Source organism: Lagenorhynchus albirostris, chromosome 16 (assembly GCF_949774975.1).
Source record: "Lagenorhynchus albirostris chromosome 16, mLagAlb1.1, whole genome shotgun sequence".
In the NCBI taxonomy this organism is placed as follows: domain Eukaryota; kingdom Metazoa; phylum Chordata; class Mammalia; order Artiodactyla; family Delphinidae; genus Lagenorhynchus; species Lagenorhynchus albirostris.
This window is the reverse complement of record NC_083110.1, coordinates 30,997,501-31,023,975: the sequence shown is the minus strand read 5'-3', so window position 1 is coordinate 31,023,975 and position 26,475 is coordinate 30,997,501. Positions and strand designations below refer to the sequence as shown.

The 26,475-nt window shown below is 50.5% G+C and overlaps 1 protein-coding gene across 3 annotated transcripts in view; it reads left to right on the top strand.

Moving 5' to 3' along the window:
- Window positions 1-25,785, top strand: part of LOC132507446 (S-adenosylmethionine synthase) — an 81,159-nt gene extending 55,374 nt beyond the window's left edge. Inside the window, exons 8-15 of one of the 3 annotated variants that reach the window (XM_060126856.1) lie at window positions 12,356-12,433; window positions 13,274-13,396; window positions 16,164-16,276; window positions 16,632-16,775; window positions 21,039-21,257; window positions 22,404-22,586; window positions 22,923-23,056; window positions 23,723-25,785. In XM_060126856.1, coding sequence (XP_059982839.1) covers window positions 12,356-12,433; window positions 13,274-13,396; window positions 16,164-16,276; window positions 16,632-16,775; window positions 21,039-21,257; window positions 22,404-22,586; window positions 22,923-23,056; window positions 23,723-23,825 — 1,097 coding nt within the window. In that variant the 3' untranslated portion in view covers window positions 23,826-25,785. Of the gene's footprint in view, window positions 1-12,355; window positions 12,434-13,273; window positions 13,397-16,163; window positions 16,277-16,631; window positions 16,776-21,038; window positions 21,258-22,403; window positions 22,587-22,922; window positions 23,057-23,722 lie in introns of those variants that run through there. The other 2 variants (XM_060126857.1, XR_009536196.1) reach the window with 2 other exon arrangements.
- The last annotated feature ends 690 nt before the right edge of the window (window positions 25,786-26,475 follow it).

Here is a 26,475-nt window from a genome sequence, read left to right as displayed (position 1 = left end):
TCCAACTGTTTCTACCTTCAGTTCTGTCAGTTTTTGCTCTATGTATTTTGGTGCTCTGTTGTTAGGTGTGTATATGTTTATATTGGTTATATCTTCTCAATGGATTTATCCTTTTATCAATATATAAAGTAATTATTTTGTAACAATTTTTAACTTAAATTCTATTTTCTCTGATATTAGGTTAGCCATCCTAGCTCTCTAGGTTATTATTTGTGTAGAATATCTTTTTCCTTCCTTTCACTTTCAATCTATTTGTGTATTTGGATCTAAAGTGAGTCTCTTATAACAGTATATAGTTGGATCATGTTTTGTTTTTAATACATTCTGCCTTTTAATTGGAGAGTTTAATTCATTTGTATTTAAAATAATTGTGGATGAGAAAGGACTTCAGCCATTTTGCTGTTTCTTTTTCTGTATATACTTTAGGGTTTTTTTTTTTCCTTAGTGCTTACCTTACTGGATTTTTTCCTTAGTGGATTACAGTTAACATCTTAAATTCATAGCAATCAAGTTTGAATTAATACCAACACAGTTTCAGTAGTATACAGAGACACTGCTCAGTCGGTCTCCTCTATCATGTTTATTGGCCCTAATTGCAACTTTATACATACTGTGTCCATTAACAAAGGTTTATAATTGTTTTATACATTTGTCTTTTAAATACAAAAAGAGTTATGAAAGAAAACTCCAATAATACTACCTTTTATGTTTATCTATGTACCTGTGTATGTACCATTGTTCTTTCTTTCTTCGTGTGGCTTTGAGTTACTGTCTGCTGTCGTTTAATTTCAGCCCCAGAGCCTCCCTTTAGCATTCCATATAGGGCATGTCTACCGTGACAAACTCCCTCAGTTTTTATTTATCTGAATGTCTTAATTTCCCCTTCATTTTTGAAGTATAATTTTGTTGGATGTAGAATTCTTGGTTGACAGGTTTTCTTTTTTTCCTTTCATTACTTTAAATATGTTATCTCATTGCCTTCTGGCTTCCACAGTTTCTGAAGAGAAATTGTCTGTTAATACTATAGAAGAGGGGCTTCCCTGGTGGCGCAGTGGTTGAGAGTCCGCCTGCCAATGCAGGGGACGCGGGTTTGTGCCCCGGTCTGGGAGGATCCCACATGCCGCGGAGCGGCTGGGCCCGTGAGCCATGGCCGCTGAGCCTGCGCATCTGGAGCCTGTGCTCCGCAATGGGAGAGGCCACAACAGTGAGAGGCCTGCATACTGCAAAAAAAAAAAATACTATAGAAGGTTCCTTGTATGTCATGAGATGCCTCTCTTGCTGCTTTCAAGAATCTCTCTCTGTCTGTCCTTCAGAAGTTTGACTATAATGTGTGTCAGTGTGGATCTCTTTGATTTTATCCTGCTTAGATTTTGTTGAGAATCTTGAATCTGTAAGTTTGTGTCTTTCACCAAATTTGGGAAGTTTTTAAGCATTGTTTCTTCAAGTATTCTTTCTGCCCCTTTCTCTCTCTCCTATCCCTGTGAGATTCCCATATGCACATGTTGTTAAACTTGATGGTATCCTACGTGCTTCTCTGACTCTGTTCATTTTTCTTTATTCTTTCCTATTTCTGCTTCTCAAACTGAACAATCTCAGTTGGCCTATCTTCATATTCACTGACTCCTTTGTCTGCCTGAATCCGCTGTTGAACCCCTTTAATGAATTCTTGATTTCTATTATTATACTTTTCAGCTTCAAAATTCCTAGTTAGTTCATTTTTATCATTTTTATTACTTTATTGATATTCTGTTTGGTGAGACACCATGCTGGCTTCCTTTAATTTTTTTGTCTGTGGTTCCTTTATACCTTTGAGAATATATGACAGTTGATTTTAAATCTTTGTCTAGTAAGTGCAATGCATGGGCTTCCTCAGGGACAGTTTCTATTAGTTTCTTTTTTTTTTCTCCTTGCATATGGGCTATACTTTTTTGTTTCTTTGCATGCCTGGTAATTTTTTGTTGAAAAATGGACATTTTGAATATTATGGCAACTCTGGAATAAGATTCTTTTCTCCCGGGCATGTGCTGTTGCCATTTGTTGTGGGTCACTGTTGTTTAACACTTTTCTGAACTATTTTATATTCTTTTGTTGTGTGTGGCCAATGAAGTCTGTGTTCCATTAGCTTAGTGGTTAGCTAGTGTTTTGACAAAGTTTCCTTATATACCTGGATCCTAGAAAAGAAGAAAATACTCTCCCAGTCTTTGCAGAGTGCCTCCATGTTAGGGAATTCTTCAGTGCTTAGCTAGGCCATCTACAACTCTGCCTTACCCTTGACTTCCTGTTTTGGGGACCCTGAAGTTCAGCCACAGGTGAGAACTTAGGGTCTTCTCAGGCCTGTTCTGAGGATCTGTCTGGCTCTGGTCGTGTTCTTGGCCTTCTTGATTCCCTGGTATACATGGTAGCTTTAAAAATCTCTTATTCCCCATATATCTTTTCCCCCAACCTCTTCCTTTCCAGGCTTTTGGTCTATTCTTGCTTGTCCCAAGTGTCACCCTTTGCCTCAGTCTGCTGTGGCCAACACCTTTGCCTTGAAATGCCTTCTGCAAATGCCATCTGGGAAGCTGCCTTTTCCTGTCAGATGGAACCTCCCATTTTCTTGCCTCTCTGCAGGGCTACTTACTGCTCTGAATCCCAGCTCCTGACCTCCCTGGCTTCCCAGCCCTCTACCTCCCTGCCCAGTTATCCCCACCCTTCAGTTGGAGTCAGAGCAGTGTACAAATTCTAATTAATGCTGTGGCTTCTTGGCTGTGAAGTCTCCCCACCTGCCCCCCCCAGAGCCTCTCTGCTGCCTTTTAAAATCCTGTAATTCCTTTGGGGTCTAGCTCAGGTTCTGCTTTTTCCACGAAGTCTTTCCACATTTCTTTCTTCCTTTTCAGGATAGCTGTTATATATGGGGTGCTTATTTGGACTTTTTACTGGATGAAGCTCACATAATGCTGAAATTACCTAAAACTTTTTAAATGTACAGTCTGAGTCAGTTATTTTTTTAATTGAAGTATAGCTTATTTACAATTTTATTCGTTTTAGCTGTACAACATAGTGATTCAATATTTTTATAGATTATGCTCCATTTAAAATTACTATAAAATATTGGCTATATTCCCTGTGTTATACATTATATCTTTGTATCTTATTTATTTTATACCTAGTAGTTTGTACCTCTTAATCTCCTTCTTCTATCTTGCCCCCCCTGCTTCTCCCCACTGGTAGTGACTCGTTTGTTCTCTGTATCTATGAGTCTGTTTCTGTTTTGTTATATTCATTTGTTTTATGTTTTAGATTCCACATATATGTGAAAACATATAGTGTTTGTCTTTCTCTGTGTGACTTACTTCACTAAGCATAATACCCTCCAGATCCTTCCACGTGGTTGAAAGTGGCAGTTTCATTCTTCTTTATGGCTGAATAATATTCCATTGTGCATGTGTATGTTTATATATATATGTGTGTGTGTGTGTGTGTATAGTATATATACACACACACACATCTTTTTTTCTTTTTTAAATTAATTAATTAATTAATTAATTTATTTATTTTTGGCTGCTTTGGGTCTTTGTTGCTGCGCACAGGCTTTTTCTAGTTGTGGAGATCGGGGGCTACTCTTCATTGTGGCGTGCAGGCTTCTCCTTGTGGTGGCTTCTCTTGTTGTGGAGCACAGGCTCTAGGCATGTGGGCTTCAGTAGTTGTGGCTCGTGGGCTCAACAGTTGTGGCTTGTGGGCTCTAGAGCACAGGCTCAGTAGTTGTAGCGCACGGCCTTAGTTGCTCCGGGATCTTCCTAGACCAGCACTCGAACCTGTGTCCCCTGCATTGGCAGGCAGATTCTTAACCACTGCGCCACCAGGGAAGTCCCCACATCTTTTCTATTCATCTGTTGATGGACACGTAGGTTGCTTCCACATCTTGGCTATTGTAAATAATGCTGCTATAAACATTAAGGTGCATATATCTTTTTGCATTAGTGTTTTTGTTTTCTTTGGATACATACCCAGGAGTAGAATTGCTGGATCATATGGTAGCTCTGTTTTCTTTCTTTTTTTCTTCCTTCCTTTCTTTCTTTCTTTCTTTTTTTTGAGGAGCCTCCATACTGTTTTCCCTAGTGGCTGTACCAATTTACATTCCCACCAACAGTGTAGGAGGGCTCCCTTTTCTCCACACCCTCTCCAGCATTTCTTATTTGTAGACTTTTTAATGATGACCTTTCTGACTGGTGTGAGGTGGTACCTCATTGTAGTTTTGATTTGCACTTTTCTAATAATCAGAAATGTTAATCATCTTCTCAAGTGCCTGTTGGACATCTGTATGTCTTCTTTGGAAGAATGTCTATTCAGGTCTTCTGCCCATTTTTAAATCAGGTTGTTTGTTTTTTGGATATTGAGTTATAAGAGCTCTTTATATAGTTTGGATATTAACCCTTTATCAAGCATATCATTTGCAAATATCTTCTCCCATTCAGTAGCTTGTCCTTTTGTTTTGTTGATGGCTTCCTTTGATGTGCAAAAACTTTTGAATTTAATTAGGTTCCATTTGTTTATTTTTGCTTTTGTTTCCCTTGCCTGAGGAGACAGATCCAAAAATATATTGTTAAGACTTATGTCAGAGAGTGTACTGCCTATGTTTTCTTCTAGGATTTTTATGGTTTTCAGTCTTACATTTAGGTCTTTAGTTCATTTTGAGTTTATTTTTGTATATGATGTGAGAAAATGTTCTGATTTCATTCTTTTACATGTAGCTGTGTTATGCAATCCCTATCAAAATACCTATGATGTTTTTCACACAACTAGAACAAATAATCCTAAAATTTGTATGGAACCACAAAAGACCCCAAATAACAAAGGCAATCTTGAGAAAAAAGAACAAAGCTAGAGGTGTCATGCTCCCTGACTTCAGACTATACTACAAAGCTATAGTAATCAAAACAGTATGGTTATGGCACAAAAATAGACACATAGATCAGTGGAACAGAATAGAGAGCTCAGAAATAAACCCACACACATATGGTCAATTAATCTATGACAAAGGAGGCAAAAATATACAATGTGGAAAAGACAGCCTCTTCAATAAGTGGTGTTGAGTCAGTTTTACCTTTTTTCATGAGTAAGTTATTTGTGTTCCAGGATGACATATGTGATAAAAGTTTGTGTTTAATGAGGGCAAAAGAAGCAAATATTCCATGTGGTTATTATGCCATTTAAGTTAGGGGAGTTTCTCACCAAAGTTTAGAAATGTTTGCACTTAAACAGCATGTAAGAGGTGGATGCAAACTCCACTTCTGCATCAGAGTTTTAGGTCATCAAACTGACCTTTCTTCTGCCTGTGGCATAGCCATCATACATGGCAGTGCAGGGGCAAGCAAAGGGCACCATTGGCCAGCTGCTTTCCACTAGTTCTGCTGCCTCATGGTGTTATGTGGGATAAGGTGCCCTTAAGCTTATTCCTGAAACTGGTCAGTGTGGCTTACATATACTGTTCATCGGAAACATGGTTTTCCACTTGATATTTTACATTTAGAGATTCCTCAGGGGTAAATCTAACTGAAAGTGATATTTTCAAAGGCAGGTTTCTTCAGAGATTAGTCAGCAGAGGTTTAGAGTTGAAGGTTGCTACATGGAAGTGAGATCAACTCTGGGCCTTTGACACGTATTGGACTTAGGTAATCAGTGGGGCTGGGTCGGGGGACATTAGGACAATTCATGCGTAAGGGAGAACGGGACAGTCTTTGCGTAAGGGAGGCTTTAATTTGAGTTTATGATAGCAGATTAGGGCTATGTAGTTCTCGTAGGTTCAGCTCTCTAAGTAATTATGTCATTGCCAAGGTCTGCCAGTTATATCTGAAGGGGGCAGATTGATGCTGCTGTTTTAACTCATTGTTGAAGTGCTGTTTCTTTTCACTAACTGGGTAAAATTTATTACAAAAGGGAAATCTTTGGTCTAGTTCAGCATTGCCAGGCCCTTGCATTTTGTCTTTTTATAAAAGGATGCCAATGATTAGTATCTTCTCTGCAGCATTATGGTAACACTAAATAATTAGAAGTTGAAAATATCCAGCCATTGGGGAATGAGTGGTTAAATAATTTACGGTGTATCCTCATTGTGGGATACTAGTCAAGTGCTAAAAATGAGGTCTGCCTATATGTTGAGATGTAAAAAGAGAACCATAGTATATTGTGAAAAGCAAGATGCAAATAACATGTATATGGTGAGCTGTTTTTTTTTCAGAAGAAAATCATGTGTATGTACATAGAAGGTGCTTAGGTAATATTTTATTAAACCCTGATTGTGTGCTAGCACTATGCTCAATACCCAGCATACCCGTGTGATCTCTTGTAGTTCTGACAGCAATGCTCTGAGGTAGGTAATTATTTAACCTGCTTTAAAGATGAGGAAACAGCAGCCTAGAGAGTGTAGGAAGCCTACCCCAGGGTGCATAGTGGGTTAGAGGCAAAACAGGACTCCAGCCCTGAAGCCTGCACTCCCAGCCACCGTGTTTTGTGCACTTCTTGTTAACATTTATCTGCTGAAAGAGCGTACGGTGGCCTAGTAGTTAGTAGGGATGTCATATGAGACTCATAAGATGGATACTCAACTAGGTGCCTTCCAGATCCTTCACTCACTCTGCATTTATGTCCAGGCTGCAGAAGCCTCCTGCATACGTTTCTGAAAGTGCCGCTTCTCGGGACCCGACATTGTCCCCTCCATCCCACCCACTCCCCCACCCCCGCCCCATGCCTCTTCGCCCCATGATGCTGTTATTCATTTTGGAATTCAGAGGGCAGTTAGGCTGCTTTGTTTTCTGGCTTCTTGCAAGCTCTAGGAATCTGCATGAGTACTTGAAACTTCATCTTTCTCTTAAAGCACATTTAGAACATAATGGCTGTCGTCGTAAATGCTCGGGTAACCTAGGTCTACAGTTCACATTAAACATTAGCTCACATTGCCTCCAGGTTTGAAACCAGTGTACCCAGAAGAAATTTACAAAAGGACAGTGATGTTGAAATATTTTAAGTGCAAACAGCAGGATTCCTGTGTGTTGACAGGGACAAGGCTATGTTGTCTAAAGTCCCTGTTTGATTCCTCATTTTCCATCCCTTCCCAGTGGCCTCTTCCTCTTTGGACCTTCTGCAGTCTTGTGACTGAGCATTCTAGCTCCCTCTTTGTAAAATGCCTCTGATTAAATGTGTATATGTAAAATCTCTTACTTTATCCCAGAAGACATCGCTTTAATATGGTTTTAATTCCCTGGAGGGATAGTACTGCCACTGTTGACCAGTTGGAAAACTCAAGATTTGGAAAAAAAAAATTTTAAATGCTCATAAGTACAGAGGGGATTTGGTTGCCAGAACTGTTCGTTGGGGCAATTGTGTCCTCCCTTTTGCTTCCCACAGTCCGGTGCTTGATGCACAAGGTTTTGGTTGATTACTTTGTATTGCATTCTAGTGGGAACCAGTTTCTCCACCCATTCTCACTCTCTGTGATCTCAATTCCCTATTGTTCCTTGGGCCTGAGGATGCAGCTAGATCTGAGAGTGGGAGGGAGTGAAGTGAAAGATGCTGTCATTTAGTGTAGGAATTGGTTCAGGATATAATCCTGTCCACTTCTTTTCTTGGTCAAAGCAAAAATAATGCAGGAGTCACGTGAGCAGGATGTTTCTCAAGTGTATAGGACCAATTTATCATAAGAAGCTTTGGGAAACTGGACTCTGATGATTTCCCCATAATGAATCTGCCTCTCAGGAATCCTTTTCCAAAAATCATTGTTCTCTGTAGCCCGTGCGGATACTTTTTTAACATCTTGCTTGTCAATGTGATTGCCAGCGTCTTAGAGAAGGTGACAGTTTCTGTGATTTCTATGAGCAGAAAAATGTGGGCTCAAAAGCTTTTCCTCTAAATGAATCTGTTGTGTAACATCCAAGCTGACTCAGAATATAGGTGCATACTCTTGCTCTGAGAAGGTAGAAGAAGGGGAAGAGCCCAATTCAGACAAGGTGTGGGCTAGGAGGCAGGGCACCCAAGAGCAAAGGCGTCCTGTGCTGTAATCTCAGCCTAAACCATATCTCTGGGCAGGAGTTTTTTGCTTCCTATTTATTTGTATCCCTGAGTAACCACAGACCCCCGCCTCCAACGTGGGATGTTAACCTTGGTGCACTGAGGAGATGAGCTGCAGAGCTAAAGCAGAGTCCGAGAGGAGCTTCACTTATGCAGAATCTGTACAACCTTCTTTGCCATACATTGGCCACATGCTTAGGACTTGGGAGATGAGAGCTAAGGGCTGAAATTCCTCAAGGTGAGAAGACACACACACACACACACACCCCGGAAGTGGACTCCTCCAATTTTCTCACATGATTATTCAGGCACTTTCACTTTTCCATATATAGGAGTCACTCAGGAGCAAGCTCTGGCCAGTTGGAGGGAGTGACACATCCTTCTCCAGTCCCTCCCTTCTCATCCCTCCGCACCTTTACTCTCACGTGCGCTTGCAGGCACTTAGGCAGAAGTGAGCCCTGTGGCTCTGCGGAGACGAGCCTGTTGGGTTTAAAGAAGGAAACAAACAAACAGAACCCTCAGGCCAAGTCCCAGCATTAAAATTGTTACCTTGAAGAAGCCGAGTGGACAGTTTGAAGAGATGAATGGACCGGTGGATGGCTTGTGTGACCATTCTCTAAGCGAGGAAGGGGCCTTCATGTTCACCTCGGAATCTGTAGGAGAGGGGCACCCAGGTGAGTAGGTGGTCCTGGTTGGATGGTGACCTGCACCGGGGGGTCGCTGTTACTGAAGGCCTGGAAAACGGTGTGGGTCAGTAACTGTAAGGGATCTTGGCAAGAACAATATGCAGTAATTTTTTATTCTGTTAGTTTGCAGTCTTGTAAAACAGTCACTTGTTATGCAAATAATAGGTTGTAAGTTAACGAAGCCGAGGATCTGTGCCGCAGCCCACCACCAGCATCTCCTCACAGTGGGACTGCGACGGAGAACACACGGCTGGTTGGATAAACATGTGTGTAAAATGTATCATCAGGTATTAACGCTATATAGAGAGATTCTTTTTTTTGAGTAAAGCTTTATTATCAATGAGCAGCTTAAGTCAACAGAGAAAGTTCCCGCAAGCAAGACCACGGGTCACTAAGTTTTGCATGTAAAGCATGTGCGGTTTAGAAGTGAACGGCGGTGCGTTCTAAACAGGGGCTGAGACAGATCTCTGGAAGAAAATTCCAGCATTTTATTGGGTCTCTGAAAGGTAGGAGGACTGTGATGTGGGGAAACGAGAGAGGCTTCCGTGAAGACCACAGTGGGAGCCTCAACTTTCTGGGACAGTGGTTCCCAGGCTTCAGGGCGCATCAGCGTCACCCCACAGGCTTGTTAGAACACAACGTACTGGGCTCCACCCCCAGAGTTTCTGATTTAGTAGATCTTGGGTGAGGCTCAAGAATTTGCATTCTTAAGAAGTTCCCAGGCGATGATGCTGCTGCTGATGAGGGAGCCATGCTTTCAGAACCCCTGGTCTAGGAGAACCTTGGGGGCCAGACACACTGATTTATGTATTTAAGCACCTCTTCACAATTCGCTGGAGTATTTGAAGTTCTTGGTCACTAATCATCATCAAGTCTAACTTTTTTTCATCTTCCTCATCCTTGTTCTTTCTCAAAGAGCTTTAACTTTCATACCTCGTAGCCCAGCTTTAGATACCTCAGCGCGCTGCTCCTTCCATATGCTTCAGCCGCTGGTTCTCAGCTGGGGAGGGTGTGCCCTTTTCCCGCAAGGGCATTTTGTGGTGTCTGGAACGTTTTGGCTGTCACAGCTGTCGGGGGGCGGGGTGGGCGTGGGGTGAGACTGGCATTTAGTGGAGAGAGGCCAGGTGTGCTTCTAAACACCCTGCGTGCACAAGACCATCCCCCACAAAGAAGAAATTTTCCAGCCCCAAAGGTCAGTATTGCCATTGAGAAATCTTGGCTTAAACTGAGTTTTGTATGTGACTTAGCTCAATTCAATGTAAATAGCATCTTTAATTCTGCATGACTTTATGAAGTTTCTAGGTTTACTGTACTCATAATCTCAGATCCATTGCTATGTCTAACATATTCTGGACAGCTCCATGACGTACGTATGAAAGCCATATACAGGTTAGGAGATGGCCATAGATAGGATTTGCTCCATGCGGCGGAAGTGGGTGCTTTGTCACGCAGTGGCCAGTGGTCCCATTGTACACACAACAATGTGCTCAATGGACAGAGAATGAAAATTCCAGCCAATCAGTTGGCTGTTCTGTCTACTTAATGGCAGCCCTTCAATTTGTCTGATTCTCCTTGCGCTTGCCACTATAAATTAGCCATTCATGTTAAGACAGTTTCCTTGGTGGCTTTCTGCTTGTCATTCCAGTGCTGAATTCCTCTCCATCAGAAGGATAAAATTAATGCTTCTTTTTCAACTTCCAAGAAAACCAACTATTGGCTGTCTTAAGACTACTAAGTGATATTGATAGAAATTTCGAAAGCCTCAAGAAAGAGTTCAGAAAGGACCTCCTAAGGCATTATCTTAGTCTGTGAAGCTGTCTTAATACCCTTGCTCAACTCCAGCTTTATCCCTAATATCCCTTATCCTATTTCCCTGTGTGCACTGGAAACATGTGACCTGTGTCGTCTAAACGAGCAGAGTCATCCGTGGTCGTTGTGTGAGTGGCTCCTAGGAGGCCTGATGGCTGGGTCTAAAGTGGACATTTGGCAGCAGGAGGCCATGATTGGTAGGGGGTTGCAGAGGCATGGACTCAGGCAAACCTAGATTTATGACCAGGATCTGCAGGAAGATAGAAAAACTCAAATATATGTTTAGTAGCAGTTTCTGAAGGAAAGATTAGAGAATTCACCTTCAGATTAACTAACATTTTAACTACAGAACTTAATAGGCACTTTCAAAAGCAGAAATGCTTGATTCTGGACCTGCGTTCTTAATTTAAAAACTTAAAAAACGACAGGAGGGACACAAGGAGATTTTGGAGGTGACGGATGTTTATTAAACCCTGATGGTGGTGATGGTAATACAAGTATGTACATGTGACCAAGCTTAGCAAATTACATACATTAATTATATGCAGATTTTTATATACCAATTATACCCAAATAAAGCTGGAAAAAAACTTATTAATTTACTAAGAGCAGACTCTATGGGTATTTTTGAACACTAAACGAGATGTAATATGTGTAAATAGATGTCACTTTTTTTTCTGAATTTGTGAACATAACGCCAAAGCAAGAGTGAATTTTTCCACAGTGTCTACGTACTCGACCATGGGGAGTCTTTTTTAAAAAATTTATTGATTTACTTGTTTTATTTTTGGCTGTGTTGGGTGTTTGTTGCTACATGCAGGCTTTCTCTAGTTGCGGCGAGCGGGGGCTACTCTTCGTTGCGTTGCGCGGGCTTCTCATTGTTGTGGCTTCTCTTGTTGCAGAGCACGGGCTCTAGGCACATGGTCTTCAGTCGTTGTGGCTCGCGGGGTCTAGAGGGCAGGCTCAGTGGTTGTGACGCACGGGCTTAGTTGCTCCGCGGCATGTGGGATCTTCCCGGGCCAGGGCTCGAACCCGTGTCCCCTGCATTGGCAGGCGGATTCTTAACCACTGCGCCACCAGGGAAGCCCCAGGCCATGGGGAGTCTTTAAGGCAAATTGTAGAATAAGGTGAAATGCCAGTTCATGTTGGACTCTTTGTCAATCCCACCTTGATTGAGGAGGTCAAACCCAGCTGTTAGGATATCCGGCTTTCAGGAGGCTGAGTGACGACGGGAAAGATCTGAGAGCTGCTTGTGGAAGTATTCTGCGAAACAGCAGTGGCAGTAATGTGCAGAGGTTCTCTTACGCGATTCTTACAGGTGTAGTCCCAGAACCGGGTGTGGTATTTTCTACACAGCGCACTGCATCTTGCGGGACCAGCGGTACCATGTGTCTGTCCCATCCTAGTCCGCCTCTTGGCACCTAATCTTACTGATGTCATCAGTTAGTATTTTAACTTCTGTTTCTAGGACTTTTCTAGATGTTAGAATTAAAGGGAATATGCTGAGGGATGAGATACTTTTTAGTTAGAAGAATATGCGTGTGTGTGTGTGAATTGCTTTAGGCTCTTGTAACTGGTTTTGGAATATATTTCTCTTTTTAGGGAATTTTATGACTTTATATAATATACATCATCCAATATTAAGGCAGAAATGGGAAGAAATTAAAATTCCAAAAAATTTATAATTTCTTATATTTAAAAAGTGTCCTCTTAGGTAGATTCGATATGTAAACTGACGAAGTATCTAATTATTTTAACATTTCAGTTTGCTAGGCTTAATATTCCTGTGATTCTTACACATGTTCATTCTCTTCCAGATAAGATCTGTGACCAGATCAGCGATGCAGTGCTGGATGCGCACCTCAAGCAGGACCCCAGTGCCAAGGTGGCCTGCGGTAAGAAACGCCTAATCCCTCCTGCTGGAGACCTGAGTGGGCTGAGCTTGAAACCTTTGCCTGTGTTGAAGTCTTCAGCACAGCAGAGAGCCGGGGGCTTCAGAGCCTGGAGGGCTCCAGGGGTGGTAGGTCTAGCCCCCTCACTTTACTGAGGAGATCTTAGGTGCAGCTTAATCAGGGCCTTGGCCAAGGTCATGGGGTAGGGGTCCCGGCGTGGAGATCAGAGCCCCGATCTCCTCACGGTCAGCACCCTGTCCTTTTTGCTGTACAGACCCGCCCTTCCCTCTCCAGGGCCACCCTAGCCCCCAGAATGAGCACTGTAGGGACCCGTGCCCCTCTGAGGGTGGACTTCACCCTGACATCTTTACAAATAACCTGCCTTGATTCTCTGCTCAGGACCCCATGCCTAGAGCCTGCAGTGGAGTTTTAGCAATAAAGGGGGCGGGAGAGGCCTCACGTATGTTGGCTGCATTCTGCATTCTCTATGACCGCATACAGCCAGCGTCTCATTCTAATCCCCAAAGCAGTCTTATGATTATCTTCACCCAACAGCTGAGGCTGAATAAGTAGTTCAGGGTCAGGCAAGTGTGCGACAGTAAGTGCGAGGTATGAAAACTCGGGTGTGACCAATTCTCTGCGAGCCGCAGTTCTCCGGGTGGCCTGTGAAGACGGTCAGCACTTGTGCCGGGATGTACTCTCCTTATTAGCGTCATGAGTTTTCCTTCTGGAGTCCATTCCTTGTGCGGCTCCTTGTGTGTCTCTGTCTCAGCACTGTGAGAGGTCCAGGTGTGGAGCCCCCTTCGCCAACACATGGCCACTAACATGTCTCCTTCCCTTCAGAGACGGTGTGTAAGACGGGCATGGTGCTGCTGTGCGGGGAGATCACCTCCATGGCCATGGTGGACTACCAGCGGGTGGTACGGGACACCATCAAGCACATCGGCTACGACGACTCGGCCAAGGGTGAGGCCAGGGCCCCAGGGCTGAGTCCCACCTGAGGCTCTCCGTCTCCTGGAGGAGCAGATACCTCCCAGGGGAAGAACGCTCCTAGGCCTGCCTGCCAGGGTCCAGGGCTCCCAGCCTCTGGCACGACAGTGTGGCAGCCCAGGGGGATCAGCCCCTGTCCAGCCATGGCTGCCTCTGGGCTTGTTTATGGTCCTGCCATCTTGGAAGAGGAGGAAGCTCCCAGTACAAGGAGCTGCCCTCTGCTGGGGCCGTGTTCTCTGCCGGGCTCTGGGGCTGGTCTCTGTGTGCATCTTCCTACCTAACTGTTCAAGGAGCTGCTCTGCTCCTTATGCAGATGAGGAAGTTGAAGCTTCCATATGTCGGTAACTTGTGTAAGGTGACACGATCAGTAAGTGGCTGCCCCCCCCCCCCGGTTGGGACTCCTGCACTTTCTACTAAGTTATGCTGCTTCCCCACATAGACAAAGAAGAAGGTGACTCAGTCCAGAACGGGTGCCGAAAGCAGGCAGAGGAGACAGGCTGGCCCAGGGTAGCTCCAGTGCCAGGCAGTGTGGGAGCCTACGACCCAGTGAAGGGGCCCAGGCCCTGGTGGGAGCTGAGGAAGAGCTCTGTGATGGGGTGGGGGTGAGAGCTGGAGAGAACTGAGGGCCCTGAAGCAGACTCCCACACCGGGGACCGGGCAGGCTGGGAAGGGGCCCAGCCTGGAGGGCGTGAAAAGACAGGGTGCGAGGGCCAGATGCTAGGGCCAGTGTACACTACGTTGTACTTATGGGTTGTTTGGGCTGACGTGTGGCATCTTTGTGGGTCAGGGCAGGCTGGGGTGATGTGCACGCATCTCCATAAGTGAGAGAGGCTCTCTCTGCGTGAGGGCGCGGACACACAGAAGCTTGGTGCAGCCACCTTCTGGCTCGCTCAAAGGACTCGCTTGAGCACACGAAAGTATATCAAGAATCGCTGGGAGGAAGCCAGTGAGTACAGGTCGGTTCTCCCAGCCAGCACGTGGGGTGTCCGCGGAGGAGACGCGTCGTCCCAGAGCAGCAGCCTCCTGACGCGTTACCACGCAGAGCCTTCGCCCTGTTCTACCAGGAAGAGCCGACTTGTTTATGTACACTTAGACCTTGTTTAAGAGCGAACCTTGCTCTGCGTTAGGCAGCAGGAACGTTTCCCAGAGGTACAACGTCCCCCGGAAAGGGAGGCGTGGGAGCGCGCCCACCTGTGCCTGTCAGTGCGCCTGCACCAAGCGGCCAGCAGGCTGCGGGCTGGCCTGCAGCCACAAGGCCCTAGGCTAGTGGCTCCCCCTGCCCCTTCCAAGCCCTCCTCCTCTCCCCTTAGTCCCCTGAACTCTGTTCTCCTGAGTCACTTGGAGCCTTTAATTTTCAGCGCTAAGAAGATTTATTATTTAGACCCGGAGCGAGGAGGTGAGTCCTCGGCAGCTAAAGATTGTTCCCTGAAGGTTGTTCCTTGGTTTGTACATTCAGAAACGTGCACTGCGAACAGGGGCTGCAGAGGACAGAGGTGGCCTGATGGCTCCTGAGCGGGAGCACTGCCTAGCATTAGTGATACAGTACAGGGTGCCCGGCGGCCAGTCGGAGGCAGAGTGTGCAGTGAAGAGCTGCGGGGGGGACCGTCCAAGGACGTTTTCAGAGAGCTAGATGGACTTGTGGAGGGGGATGGGAGGCAGAGGAGGAGCATTCTAGGCAGAGAGCCCTAGTGGAGGTGGCAGAGGAGGTTGTGTTTAAGGCTAAGCCCGAGATCCCGTGGGCTGAGAGCTCTCAGCCTGGAAGGCCTGGCTGCAGCTGAGCGGTTTCCGGTTTACTTCCTTTGGCGGCAGGTCCCCACTTGAAGCATGAGCATAAACGATAGATCGAACCTAGGCTTTTTTGTGGTTTTGTTTGTTTTAATAAGCCCATTCTGGCCACATGGGTAGGACAGACTGGAAAGAGGGTGACAGTCATCTCGTCACTGATACGTGTCCCTGTGGTGAGGCCTCTGTGCGTTTTAGCTCCTCATTTGTGTCCGTCCTGTAGCTGAGCCCAGTGAGGACCAGTGTCGGAGAGGTTGTGCTGTCTGCCCGGCGGCTCCCTCGCAGGGCTCCTTGGCCTGGGCTGCTGCTACCCAGGACTCCACGTCCCAGGCCCCAGCCCGCTGTGCCCACCTGCGGGGGACTGGCCTCCATCTCTGTGCTTGAGCTTTGGGGATGGCCTGAAGGGGCCTCGGCCTCCAGAGGTGTGGTTTTTCCATTTTGCTCCAGGCCGCGGGCCCGTCTTGGGCTCAGGGGACTCTGGCTCTGGGAGTGTCTCTGGATGGTTCACATGCACCGTATTGTTCAGTATATTTGATGCTTGGGTTTGGCGTGTGCCTGGGCTTTTGAACGGGCCCTTGATGTTCATTCAGTGCAGTGATTTTCCACCTGGGTCCTGGGAGGTGCCTCTGGGAGAGGCAAAGGGGGCAGGGCTGTGAGTCACCCACCTGCCCTTCAGCCAGGGCAGCTGTAGCTGCTATTTGGTCTTCATACTGCCGCTCTGTGTAGGATATATATTTTTAATCGAGGTGTAATTTAATACTCTGTGGAGGATTTTTTTTGACTGAAGAGTTGCACGTGATAGGATGGGAAGGATACTGATGTTCCCCGTCCTGGGCCTCAGCTCTGGGCCCAGACGGATGGTAGAGAGACCACCCATGCCGCTAAATGCCCTGTCGTGTGCCGAGCAGTCCCCCAGGAGCTCCAGCCTCCCTCTGCTCAGGCCTGCTCTCCTTGTGCCTAGGCTTTGACTTCAAGACCTGCAACGTGCTGGTGGCTTTGGAGCAGCAGTCCCCGGATATTGCCCAGTGTGTCCATCTGGACAGAAACGAAGAGGATGTCGGTGCCGGAGATCAGGTCACTAAACGCTGAGCGTTGGCCCTGCGTCAGGACGGTAGTGCAGTGTGCTCTGTGTGAGGGGCTAGCCGGGGAAGTTCATGCGTAATGGACTGAATGCACTATGGGGTAGACCCCCGTCCCCATGCCTGGAGTGAGTCACCCCTTCTTCAGGGTAGTGACTTGAGGGCAGGGAGGGTTGGGGACACCCGGTGTGGGCTTGTCTCCCCTTCTAGAGTGTTGAGTTCGGGGACCACGTCTTCCCCTCCACAAGTGCCCAGTGCAAAAGTTACATACCCGCGAGGATGGAGGGCCAGTGGGGCTTTAGATTTGAGGAGGGTTGTTGCCTGTGGTCTGAAGCAGGTGTCTGCTGCAGGGCCTGATGTTCGGCTACGCCACAGACGAGACGGAGGAGTGCATGCCCCTCACCATCATCCTGGCGCACAGACTCAACGCCCGCATGGCGGAACTGCGGCGCTCGGGGCAGCTCCCCTGGCTGCGGCCTGACTCCAAGACGCAGGTGAGCCCCTGCCCTCCGCCCCCTGTGGGGCTCCAGACGCGTGCCTCAAACACCACCCCCCTTCCTCTTGATACTGATCGTTGTTAGATCCAAATGTTCCGTCTGGGCATTCAAAGAATTGTTGATTCTGAAAAGAACTATTTGTTTCAAAAATCTTCAGCTCCAGATCTTTTCTCCCCTGACCCCAACACTTTATTATGAAAAATTTCAGAAGACACAGAAAAATGAAAAGAGCAGTTCTAGGTTTTTAGTGCGGGGGCTTTCTTAGCATAAGTTGACTCTAGTAATATGATTCCCCAATTCCTGCCACAAACCTCCTCTGTAACAGGTTTCAGACTTTCGGTCGCTGCCTATCAGGTCTCCACGTCTTGAGCAAACCTTGAACACGCCGTGAACAAGTACTGTCTGCAGCTCGCTGTGGCCCTTTCGCTTTGTTTCTCATAAAAAGGCTTTGCCGATTCTGACTCTCTGTGGCAAAGCCGCCCTGACCCCTGTGCTCCCTGCAGTGAAGAAATCCGCACCGACGTCTGTATTGTTTGAAGGCCGGTGGTGATGCATGTGTTGGCACACGCAGAGGCCTCCTGTCCGCCTCCTCTCCCCGCACCCTGATGGCCTCGATGGCCCCTCTCCTCAAGGCTCCCTTCCCCAGCTCCTCTTCCACACTCCAGCGGGGTCCTGGCACTTCCTCTTCCACGCTCTTTCCTCCTGCCCACGCTTGTGAATCCAGCCTTCACCTCTGCACGCTGCGCTTCCAGATCTTCCCCCTGCAGGTCTAACTGAATCACCAGCCCCATTTCTCATTCACCCAGCAAACACCCGGGCCCCGGGAGCTCTCCTCAGCTGAAGGAGTGTGATGGAGCTCACCCTTCCCGGCCCTGTCTGTCTCCACTCTACCTGGGCTCCCGTTTTCCCTCTAGTGCATCCCTTCCGCTCCGGCCCCATTTCCCAGGCCAGGCCCAGGAACAGTGCTGTGTCCTCCCAAAGGTTCTCCCTGCCTGGAAACTTCAGTTAATTCGCTTTGGGCTTCACTTCTAATTTCCTTGTATCTGCTCAGAATTGTCTACAACTTTCTGCTTCCTTCCTACTCGTTATTCTGGTATTTAACACCTTGTATGGTCTTCCAGCTTTACCTTCTTCTGTCCCCACCCCCAGTCTTTGCTTAAACCATATCCTTTCACTCACGCTCCCCTTTTTTCTCGGTGCTTTGCACCTGTGCTCCCACACTTCGTCTTCCTTTTAAGCTTTCTCTGGCCTCCACCTGTCCGTCAGTGGCCAGCGTGGTTCCCACCTCCTCATGGTCTTCTCTGGCCGCCCTCAGGTGGGACCTCCTCTTGACCCCGCACTTGGAATTTGGCTCACATGGTTTTATAGCTCAGCACGGTGCACGCAACTCTGTCCCGTTCCTCCAGCTTCACAGAGGTACATCCTTCTCACCGCAAGTGTAAGGCCACACAAGGCAGAAGTTGCATATCGGCTGTACCTGGGGCAAGGGAGTACCTCTGTGGCCTAAAAGAAACCCACCCTTGGGACTTCTGGTGTTATCCACATGACCCCCAAGGTGAGAAGTGGAACCATGAGCATCCCTCAGGTGTTCTTTGAGGTTGTGGGCAGGAGAGCTAAAACATGTAGACTGTGATGGTACCGAAAGAAAAGAGCCCTCCCCATCCTGTGGCAGAGCTGTGCTGTGATGGGAAGCAGGTTGGAGATTCACAGAAAAGGAAATCCTAGAACAGGGATGGGAGGAAGTAAGTGGGGTGACTCGGGTTTCCTTCTCCCCGCCTGAGGGTAAGGACTGGAGGGTCCACCTACTGGACCCACTGAAATAGGAAAGGCCTCCTGTATTTGCTTAGTAATAGAACGTTTCTGAGTTCAGAAGGCAGTGAGGGAGGGAGGGGAGGATGGGGTCTTCCAGGCTTTCCCTTCTTGCAAGGAGACACTGAATTCTCTTACAAATGCTACTTTGGATACCAGTCGGCCTCACTCCCCTGCCGCAGCCAGCGGGCATCAGAGAGGGTGCGGGGGTCTGCTGACGGAGCCTCTCCCTGAGGCCCTCGGCCGGCCTCCACGCGGCTGCTGCACTGGGACGGGCACCCTGCCAGGAACAATGTCTGGGCCTTCTCCTCTATACCTTACTGGTGAAGGATTTTCATCATCTACCCAGAGTGTCGACTGTGAACAGGAGGAACCTTTCCACCTGAGCAAATTCTTGCTGCTGATACTGAGAATTGAGTGGCAGCACGGATGGCTGTTTTTGTACCTGGCCAGAGTTGTGTTTTCCACGGTGTACTTTTCCCCACATCTTGCTGACGTGATGAGATAAGAGCAATGCTTGGGGCCCTTTGCTCTGCCACAGCTCTGCTTGGGGTTTGTGGCAGGGCAGGGGAGTCGGTAGCAGTGGAGATGGGCCTCAGCAGCTGCGCAGGATAGGAGCCTTCTCCTGAGGCCAGGTGCAGCAGGTCTGGTCCCAGAGCCGCCACAGGGCCTCCCCTCTGGAGCCCGCCAAGCCCCCACCTCCAGCTCCCTCTCACAGGGCCCTGTGTGCACGCGGCCCAGCATTAAAGGGCTGCTCTCAGAGCACAGGCGGTGTGCGTCTGCCCATCTCACTAGGATCAGGCATCGTGGGGTCAGGGCTCTTTCCCTTCCTTCTTCTGGATCCCACCCTTTGGCTCTTTGGACCAGGCAGGACATAGAGTAGAGTTTGATACACGTCCCATGTTTGATGGATATCTGAGGGGCCTTTGGGCAGGCCGGGACCTCGCCTCAGGCATAGCCCCAGGGGCCACTGTTTGCTGCCCTGGGGTCCTGTCAAGGCCCTTGGGGTGGGGAGCAGTCATGTGCCTGCCGGCCAGTGTCCCTGCCAGACCATGCAGCATAGCTGCACTCCTGCAGGCGCACAGCCCCTCTGGGCACTGCCCTTGTGGGTCCATGCTGCCTCGGGTAGTGACGGGGCCTATGGCTCCAGCCTTGAGGGTCTCGGGTGACGACCTTGTGCTGGGCAGAGTTGCAGGCACCGGGCCGCACGGCGCACGGTCACGCCCACCTCTGCTGGCTGTGCGATCTTGAGCTCTAGAGTGTTTATGTTCTGGAAGCTCAGCTTTCTTGTCTTTAAAGTGGGGCTGGTGACAGCTTCTCACAGCTTGTGGCATGGCTTGTCGCGTACGGTACACACTCGGTCTGGCTGAGTGTGTTTTGCTGGCTTCTCTTTTCTTTTCCCAGCCTCATCTGCCACCCTCACCATCCCTTTCCCTCTCGCTCTGTAAGCCCAGGGTGCCCAGGCTGCTCTCCTTCGTCACCGGACAGATCAGGCTGTGATGTCGGGCTCTCGCGCCCTCCTGATGTGTCGGTAGAGGACAGAGTGCGGAGGCATTTTCTCTGTGCTGTTCTGGGCGGGACACAGCGTTGGGGGCAGGCAGAGCAGTGTTGGCTCCTGGGCTTTTCACCGACTGGTGTGTGACTTCAGGGAAGTTGTTTCACTTCTCAGAGCCTGGTCTTCCTCATTTGTAAAGTGGAGACAGTAATGCCGATCTTGCTGGGATGGTTTAAATATTCATCGGTAATACATAGAGTGGGCACAGAACTGACCCGCGCTGGAGGGAGTGAACCCCGCTCTGTCCCTGTGGCCTGCCCTGCGCGGGAGCTGCAGGCAGGATCCTTCCCTCCACGCGCTCTGCTTTTCCTTTTGTGCAGACACACAGAGGCTGGTGACCCAGAGCTTGCTGCTCCCTCCACTTCAGTCCTCCTGGCTCGAGTCCCTGTCACCCTGTCCCTCCAGCAGGCAAGGCCTCTGGCCCCATATGCTTCCAGAGCTCCTCCACCGAGGGGGCCGGGGCAGTGGGCGTGTGGCCTGTGGACTCCTGTGTTCCTTGGTGGGAGCCGGGGTGTCTTGGGCCTGGGCCACGGAGGGTCAAGACAGGGCTTTGGCAGAGGGACATTTTCTGGCACCCAGAGCCCTCTGAGGTAGGAGGAGTGGAGTCTAGTGGGTCACAGAGCGGAAACTCTGTGACACCCGAGTCTCCAAGTGGCACTGATTGTGGTCACAGGTGGGAATAGCTTGTGCCTCGTGCCCAGTCATCTCACAGCGCCAGGCAGTTATCCAGTTTAAGAATGTGGCAGATGAACTTGCCTGAAGGCCCTTTGGGGACAGGGGGTCCCTCTGGCTCCTGGGAGCCCTGCCTGCCTCCTGGGCACCTGCGCCTGGCAGCAGCGTGTCCTCAGCTCAGGGCAGGGCCTCACGACGTTTCCTCCCTCCCTGCCCCCCGCCAGGTGACAGTGCAGTACACGCAGGAGCGCGGCGCGGTCATCCCCGTGCGCATCCACACCATCGTCATCTCCGTGCAGCACAACGAAGACGTCACGCTGGAGGACATGCGCAGGGCACTGAAGGAGCAGGTGATCAGGGCCGTGGTGCCGGCCCAGTACCTGGACAAGGACACCATCTACCACCTGCAGCCCAGCGGGCGGTTTGTCATCGGAGGCCCCCAGGTGCGTCCCCGGCTCTGCGTGAGGCCCTGCCGTTGCTCACCTCCCTGAGTGCAAAGGCCACGGGAGGGTGCTGGCTTTGTGTGGCTCGGCCAGGTGGGTCTGGCCCTGACGGAATGTGAAGTCAGCTTGTTCTGTGAAGCCTGCTGTGCGCCCTTGAGTACAGGAGGATGGGGACATGTCCCCAGGCGGCTCCCCCTCAGTGCTGCCTGGCCCTCCCTCTCGAGACGTCTCACACGTGTCCAGCTGCCGCCTGACCCTGCCCGGGGCTAACTCACCATCATGGGCGCTGAGCTTGCCCGGGTGGCGCTTCCTGGGTCTCGGCCACGCGTGACCTGCAGCTCTTGTGGGCACCAAGGTGGGGCTGTGTTTTAGATGGGGACGTGGGGGGGGCCCCTTTCTCCTGTGCAGCCGGCGTGAGCAGTCGGAGAGTGCCCTAGACCCTCCGAGAGGCTGCTGACCACCGCCGGGGCACCTCCCTGTGGACGTGTTGCCGCAAAGCGGAGTCCCTGGGTTGGGTGCTCTAGCCAAAGTAGCGCAGAAACCCAGGGTGAAAGGAAGGCACAGCTCACTGTGTTTTCCTGCAGGACTTCTCAGGGCCTCGGCATGCTGCTGTGAACTGTGGATCTCTAAGCGGGGCAGGGGGGGATGGTATAGTACGCAGACTTCCCCCACATCATTTAACAGAGAAACATAGAGACCCCCCCCGCTCCCAAACGTCTTTGTTGACAGAGATGCACAGAGCAGACACTTGAGGAAACGGGCAACTTAACGTTTGCCGGATGGCACCAGCCGGGGCACAGCCCGGGGTGTATTTGCCACAGCGCGGTTTCCTCCTGCACTTGGATTTCTCCGTTATGATCGACTCCTACAAACAAAGGCTTTACGAGCGGGCTGTGACCCCAGCTGGCCCACCTTTTGCCCTTTCTGACGAGGCTCTGACAGGTGACCTGACTTCTGTGACTAGTCAGTGATTGAACTGGGATTAGAGCCCAGGGTTTCTGGCTGACTCCAGCCAAGGGGTCTTTGGAACGTGTGCCCCCAGAAGCTTCGGGGACCACCTCCAAGTTGTGGTCCAGCGGCCACTGCAGTGCTTTGGCCGCCCCCTCCTCCCACATCCTCCCTCTGTGTCTTCCTTTCCCTCCACAGGGGGATGCAGGAGTCACTGGCCGTAAGATCATTGTGGACACCTATGGCGGCTGGGGGGCGCACGGCGGGGGCGCCTTCTCCGGGAAGGACTACACCAAGGTGGACCGCTCGGCCGCGTACGCTGCCCGCTGGGTGGCCAAGTCCCTGGTGAAGGCGGGGCTCTGCCGGAGAGTGCTTGTGCAGGTGGGTCGGAGCCCCCCGGCTCGGACTCCCAGGTCTACCCTGAGTAAGGGCACCCTGGCCTAGGGGAAGGCCCACACTTTGCCGGAGGATACGACTCTGTGTGTGTCGTGTTGGGCTCTGTGGCCGGTGCCCTGCAAACCTGGGAGCGGGAAAACAAGTCTTCAGGCAGCGGGGCACGTACAGAAACTGCCCACCGTGAAGATGGCAGGGATTTCTAGGCAGATGGGGGGCTGGGGGAACGTGTTGGGCAGGGCGTGTGTGGTTTCAGCATCCCCTCCCTGAGGATGTCAGGGTCTCTGCAAGGGGCCCGTCCTTGACCCTGGACTCTTCTGGAAGGTGTCCTATGCCATTGGTGTGGCCGAGCCACTGTCCATTTCCATCTTCACCTACGGAACGTCCCAGAAGACAGAGAGAGAGCTGCTGGATGTGGTCAACAAGAACTTCGACCTTCGGCCTGGCGTCATCGTCAGGTAAAAGGACCGCCCCCTCTGTTGGGCAGGACCCTCTTCCCTCACCCGGTGCTCAGCTCACTGGAAAGGGAAGCAGAAGGGAGGATGTTCAGCCTCCCAGAAGCAGGAGGGGCTTCCGGCTCTTGGTCCAGCACAGTGCAAACCCCAAATGCAGGATGTCTGGTTTTCAGGTTGAAGGCGGCTGGGTCGGGTCCCTGCTGGCCCAGCAGACCCTGACCCCAGGGGGGCCACCTTTGAGCAGGTGGGGGATCTTAGGAAAATAATCACAAGGCCCGTTGGCTGGGAATTTAGTCGGCAAGTCCAGCCCCACCTGCTCTCGTTTCTGATGCCACCCCTGCTGCCTGGAGCTTGGCGGTGTTGATGTCGGTCTGGGCCAAGTGAGTGGAGTGGAGAGTAGGCCAGAGTTCACATCCCTGGTTCCTGCTGCATTTGTGTGGTCAGTCGGGCTGTCCCTGAACTCTGAGCCTGTTTGCTAAGCACCAGTGGCAGTCACCTCGTAAGACGTGTCATGGCGGAGACAGAACACTTAGAGGGAGTTAGTTGTTCTCGGGTGGGTAACACCACCACACAGACTGTCGTCGTCTCTTAATTGCTCCTGTGCCCAAATTCAGAGGAAGAAACTCTGCTTTTCCATTAGAAATGACCTTTTTTCTGCTGAACACACAGGGACTTGGATTTGAAGAAGCCCATCTACCAGAAGACGGCATGCTACGGCCATTTCGGAAGAAGCGAGTTCCCCTGGGAAGTTCCGAAAAAGCTTGTGTTTTAGTGCTGGTGGGACCAGGCCTGGCCGCACCGTGGAGGCATCTGGGTGGAACAGAGCCGTGTTCCTCTTTTCTAGGACCCCAACTCTCAGATCTCCCGGACCCCGGGCTGGGCGTTGCCCACCTACTGCCGCCTCCTTGGCAAAGCCAGGCCCCTCTGATTTAGCAGGAGGAGGGGGCCTCCTGGTACCGGGCTCAGATCTCCTCGTGAGGACAGTCACGAGGTTCCCCTGCCTCTCCCTCAGGCCAAGACGATGCGAATTTAGTGGAAATCCCACCCGTGGTCGGCAGTAAATCCCCTCGCTCACCTTCCGCCACGGCCTGGACGCTGACCAGCCCCTGCCTCCCTGGCGTGTGCCGAGGGCAGCACACGGCACAGATCTCAGGGCTCCGTGTGGGCCTGGGTGTGCCGGGGCTGCCCCTCACGTCTGCGGCCATGCGGTCAGCGTCCTGAGCCCAGGCCTCCCAGAGGCCCTCCCAGGCTGGGTTTGTGGCAGGGGTGAGAGCGTCTAGTGTGTAAGGGACTGAACTACTCACTGATCTCATTTCTTCTTCACTGCAACACAGTGAGGTGACCCCCTGTGTTACCTGCATGTATAGATGGGGAAGCCGAAGTAGCTTTCACAAGGCTAGATGTGAGAGCGGGAGCCCATACACCGTGTCTCCCCCTGCCAGCGCCCCCATCTCATGCCAGAGACAGGTCTGAGCGATGACCAAGTGCATTGAGATGAGGCTGTGACCTCTGTCCTGAAGACTTGAGGTCTCTGGGAATTAGGGGATTAAGCCCTTGGTGAGCCCTGGGCCATGATCTGCAGAGTCAGGACAGACCCAGAGGGGTGTTTCCTTTGCCTCTTTCATTTCAGAAGACAGTTCGGGGTGCGCTGGCTATCCTGGCCCACGGGGCTGGGCTGGAGTTGGGAATTAAGAGGCAGCGGTATAATCCCAGCCCTGACCACTCAGGGACATGCAGGGCTGGGCCTGTGGACCCCTGGGGAAAGGGTCCAAGGCCAGTCCTGTCCCATCGGGCTTCCTAGAGCAGGAGCCGTGTTCCTCCTGCTTGGCCCTTAAACAGGGGGTGGAACCCTGTGTCCTCCACGGCTCGCTCTCTCTCTGGCCCCTCTGTAACCCCTGCAGTCTGACTGCTGTTAGGATCAGTGGGTGAGCCCCTCAGACCCCACTTCCAGAGAGGACAGCCCTAAGGCCTGAATATCAAATGTTAAATGGTGACTCAAAGTGGCAGGGCTTGACTCCTAATGGGAGATAAGTCAGGATGTCAAGAGGCGGTTTCTGCCTTTACCAGGCAGCCTCTGGGGGCAGCTCTACCCCTGAGGTCCTGGGTGCTCCTTTGTGCACCGGGGTCTTGGAAGCTGCACATTCCCCAGCCTTTCCATCTGTGGCTGGTACCCACTCCCCCCATCCCCCTTCCTCAGCCTGGGCCTCTGACAGCTGCACCTCTACGTTCTCCCCAGCTCCCCAGACCACAGGCTCAGGTAGGGGCCTCCATGGGCTTCTGGAGAGCACTGGGGACTGGCCTTCTTTCTGGGGCACACGGTGCTGGATCTGGCTGGGAGACACAGCCCGGGAAGCCTCATCTGGGTGGCAGGCGGCCAGCAGCTGGGCTCTAGGCCTGAAGCACGAAGACCCTCGGCTTTCTCTTCCCCTCAGGGAAAAGGCAGCTTGTTCAGGGCAGAGAAAGAAGCCCAGATCTCCATAAAAGCCTAGAGCTGGTGTGTGTGATACGGAAGCTCAGGTCTCTCTCAGGTCACCCAGGAAGTCTTGAGTTCCTTTCGGGAGAGGGAGGCTCAGCCTTGCAGGTGGCTGAGTTCCTCTAACTTGGGCCATATTCGAAGTGAAAATTCAGAATTTTATACTTTCCCCACCCGCTGGAGAAACAAGGTTTTTTTGGGTCAACACTGTTTATATGAAACTAGAGTCTATTTGTTAATAGTTCCTGCTAAACCGGTGAATAAAAACACAAGGAGCAACTACTCTATGCTTAGTTTTTGTCTGCAACCCCCTAGAAACCTCCCCTCCAAGTAACATTACCTGATCCCCGTCCCGCAGCGAAGCAGGTGTCCTGCCCTCAGGGTTTGCCAGCCAGGGTCCCTCCGATCCCGTGCGTGCGGGGTCCAGCCAGCACAGGTTAAGGCGTCTCGTGCCACCACCTGCGGCATCACTGCATCACCGTATTCATTCTGCAGCACGCCGCCCAGAGGTAGGCATTCCTAGCAAACCCACGTCACACGTGGAGACCCTGAGGCCCGAAGTGGGATGGGAGTGTGGCCGAGGGCACCAGGCTGGCAGGTGGCTTCAGAGTGTGCCCCCCCATCATCTGGCATTTGTGCCCCTTGTCCTCACCTGGTTCCTTCTGCGTGTTGTCTGCAGTAAGCCTGGCACGAGGCGGGCGCTCGTGCAGTATTTGTCAGCCGGTTCAGTGACTGAAGTGAGGTGAGTGAATGAAGGGGGTTGGTTGGCAGAGAGACGAGCCAGGCCTTCAGTGGGTGCACGTTTCCCTTCACACGTCTCGTGAGGAGAGTTAACAGACCATCGTTTGGATGAGAGATTGTCCCCGCAGGAGCCCCCGGAGAGGTCGTCCTGGGGCATGGTCAGAGCAGGCGGTGGGGAGGGGGTCAGCTCTGGGGAAACGTCCGGAGG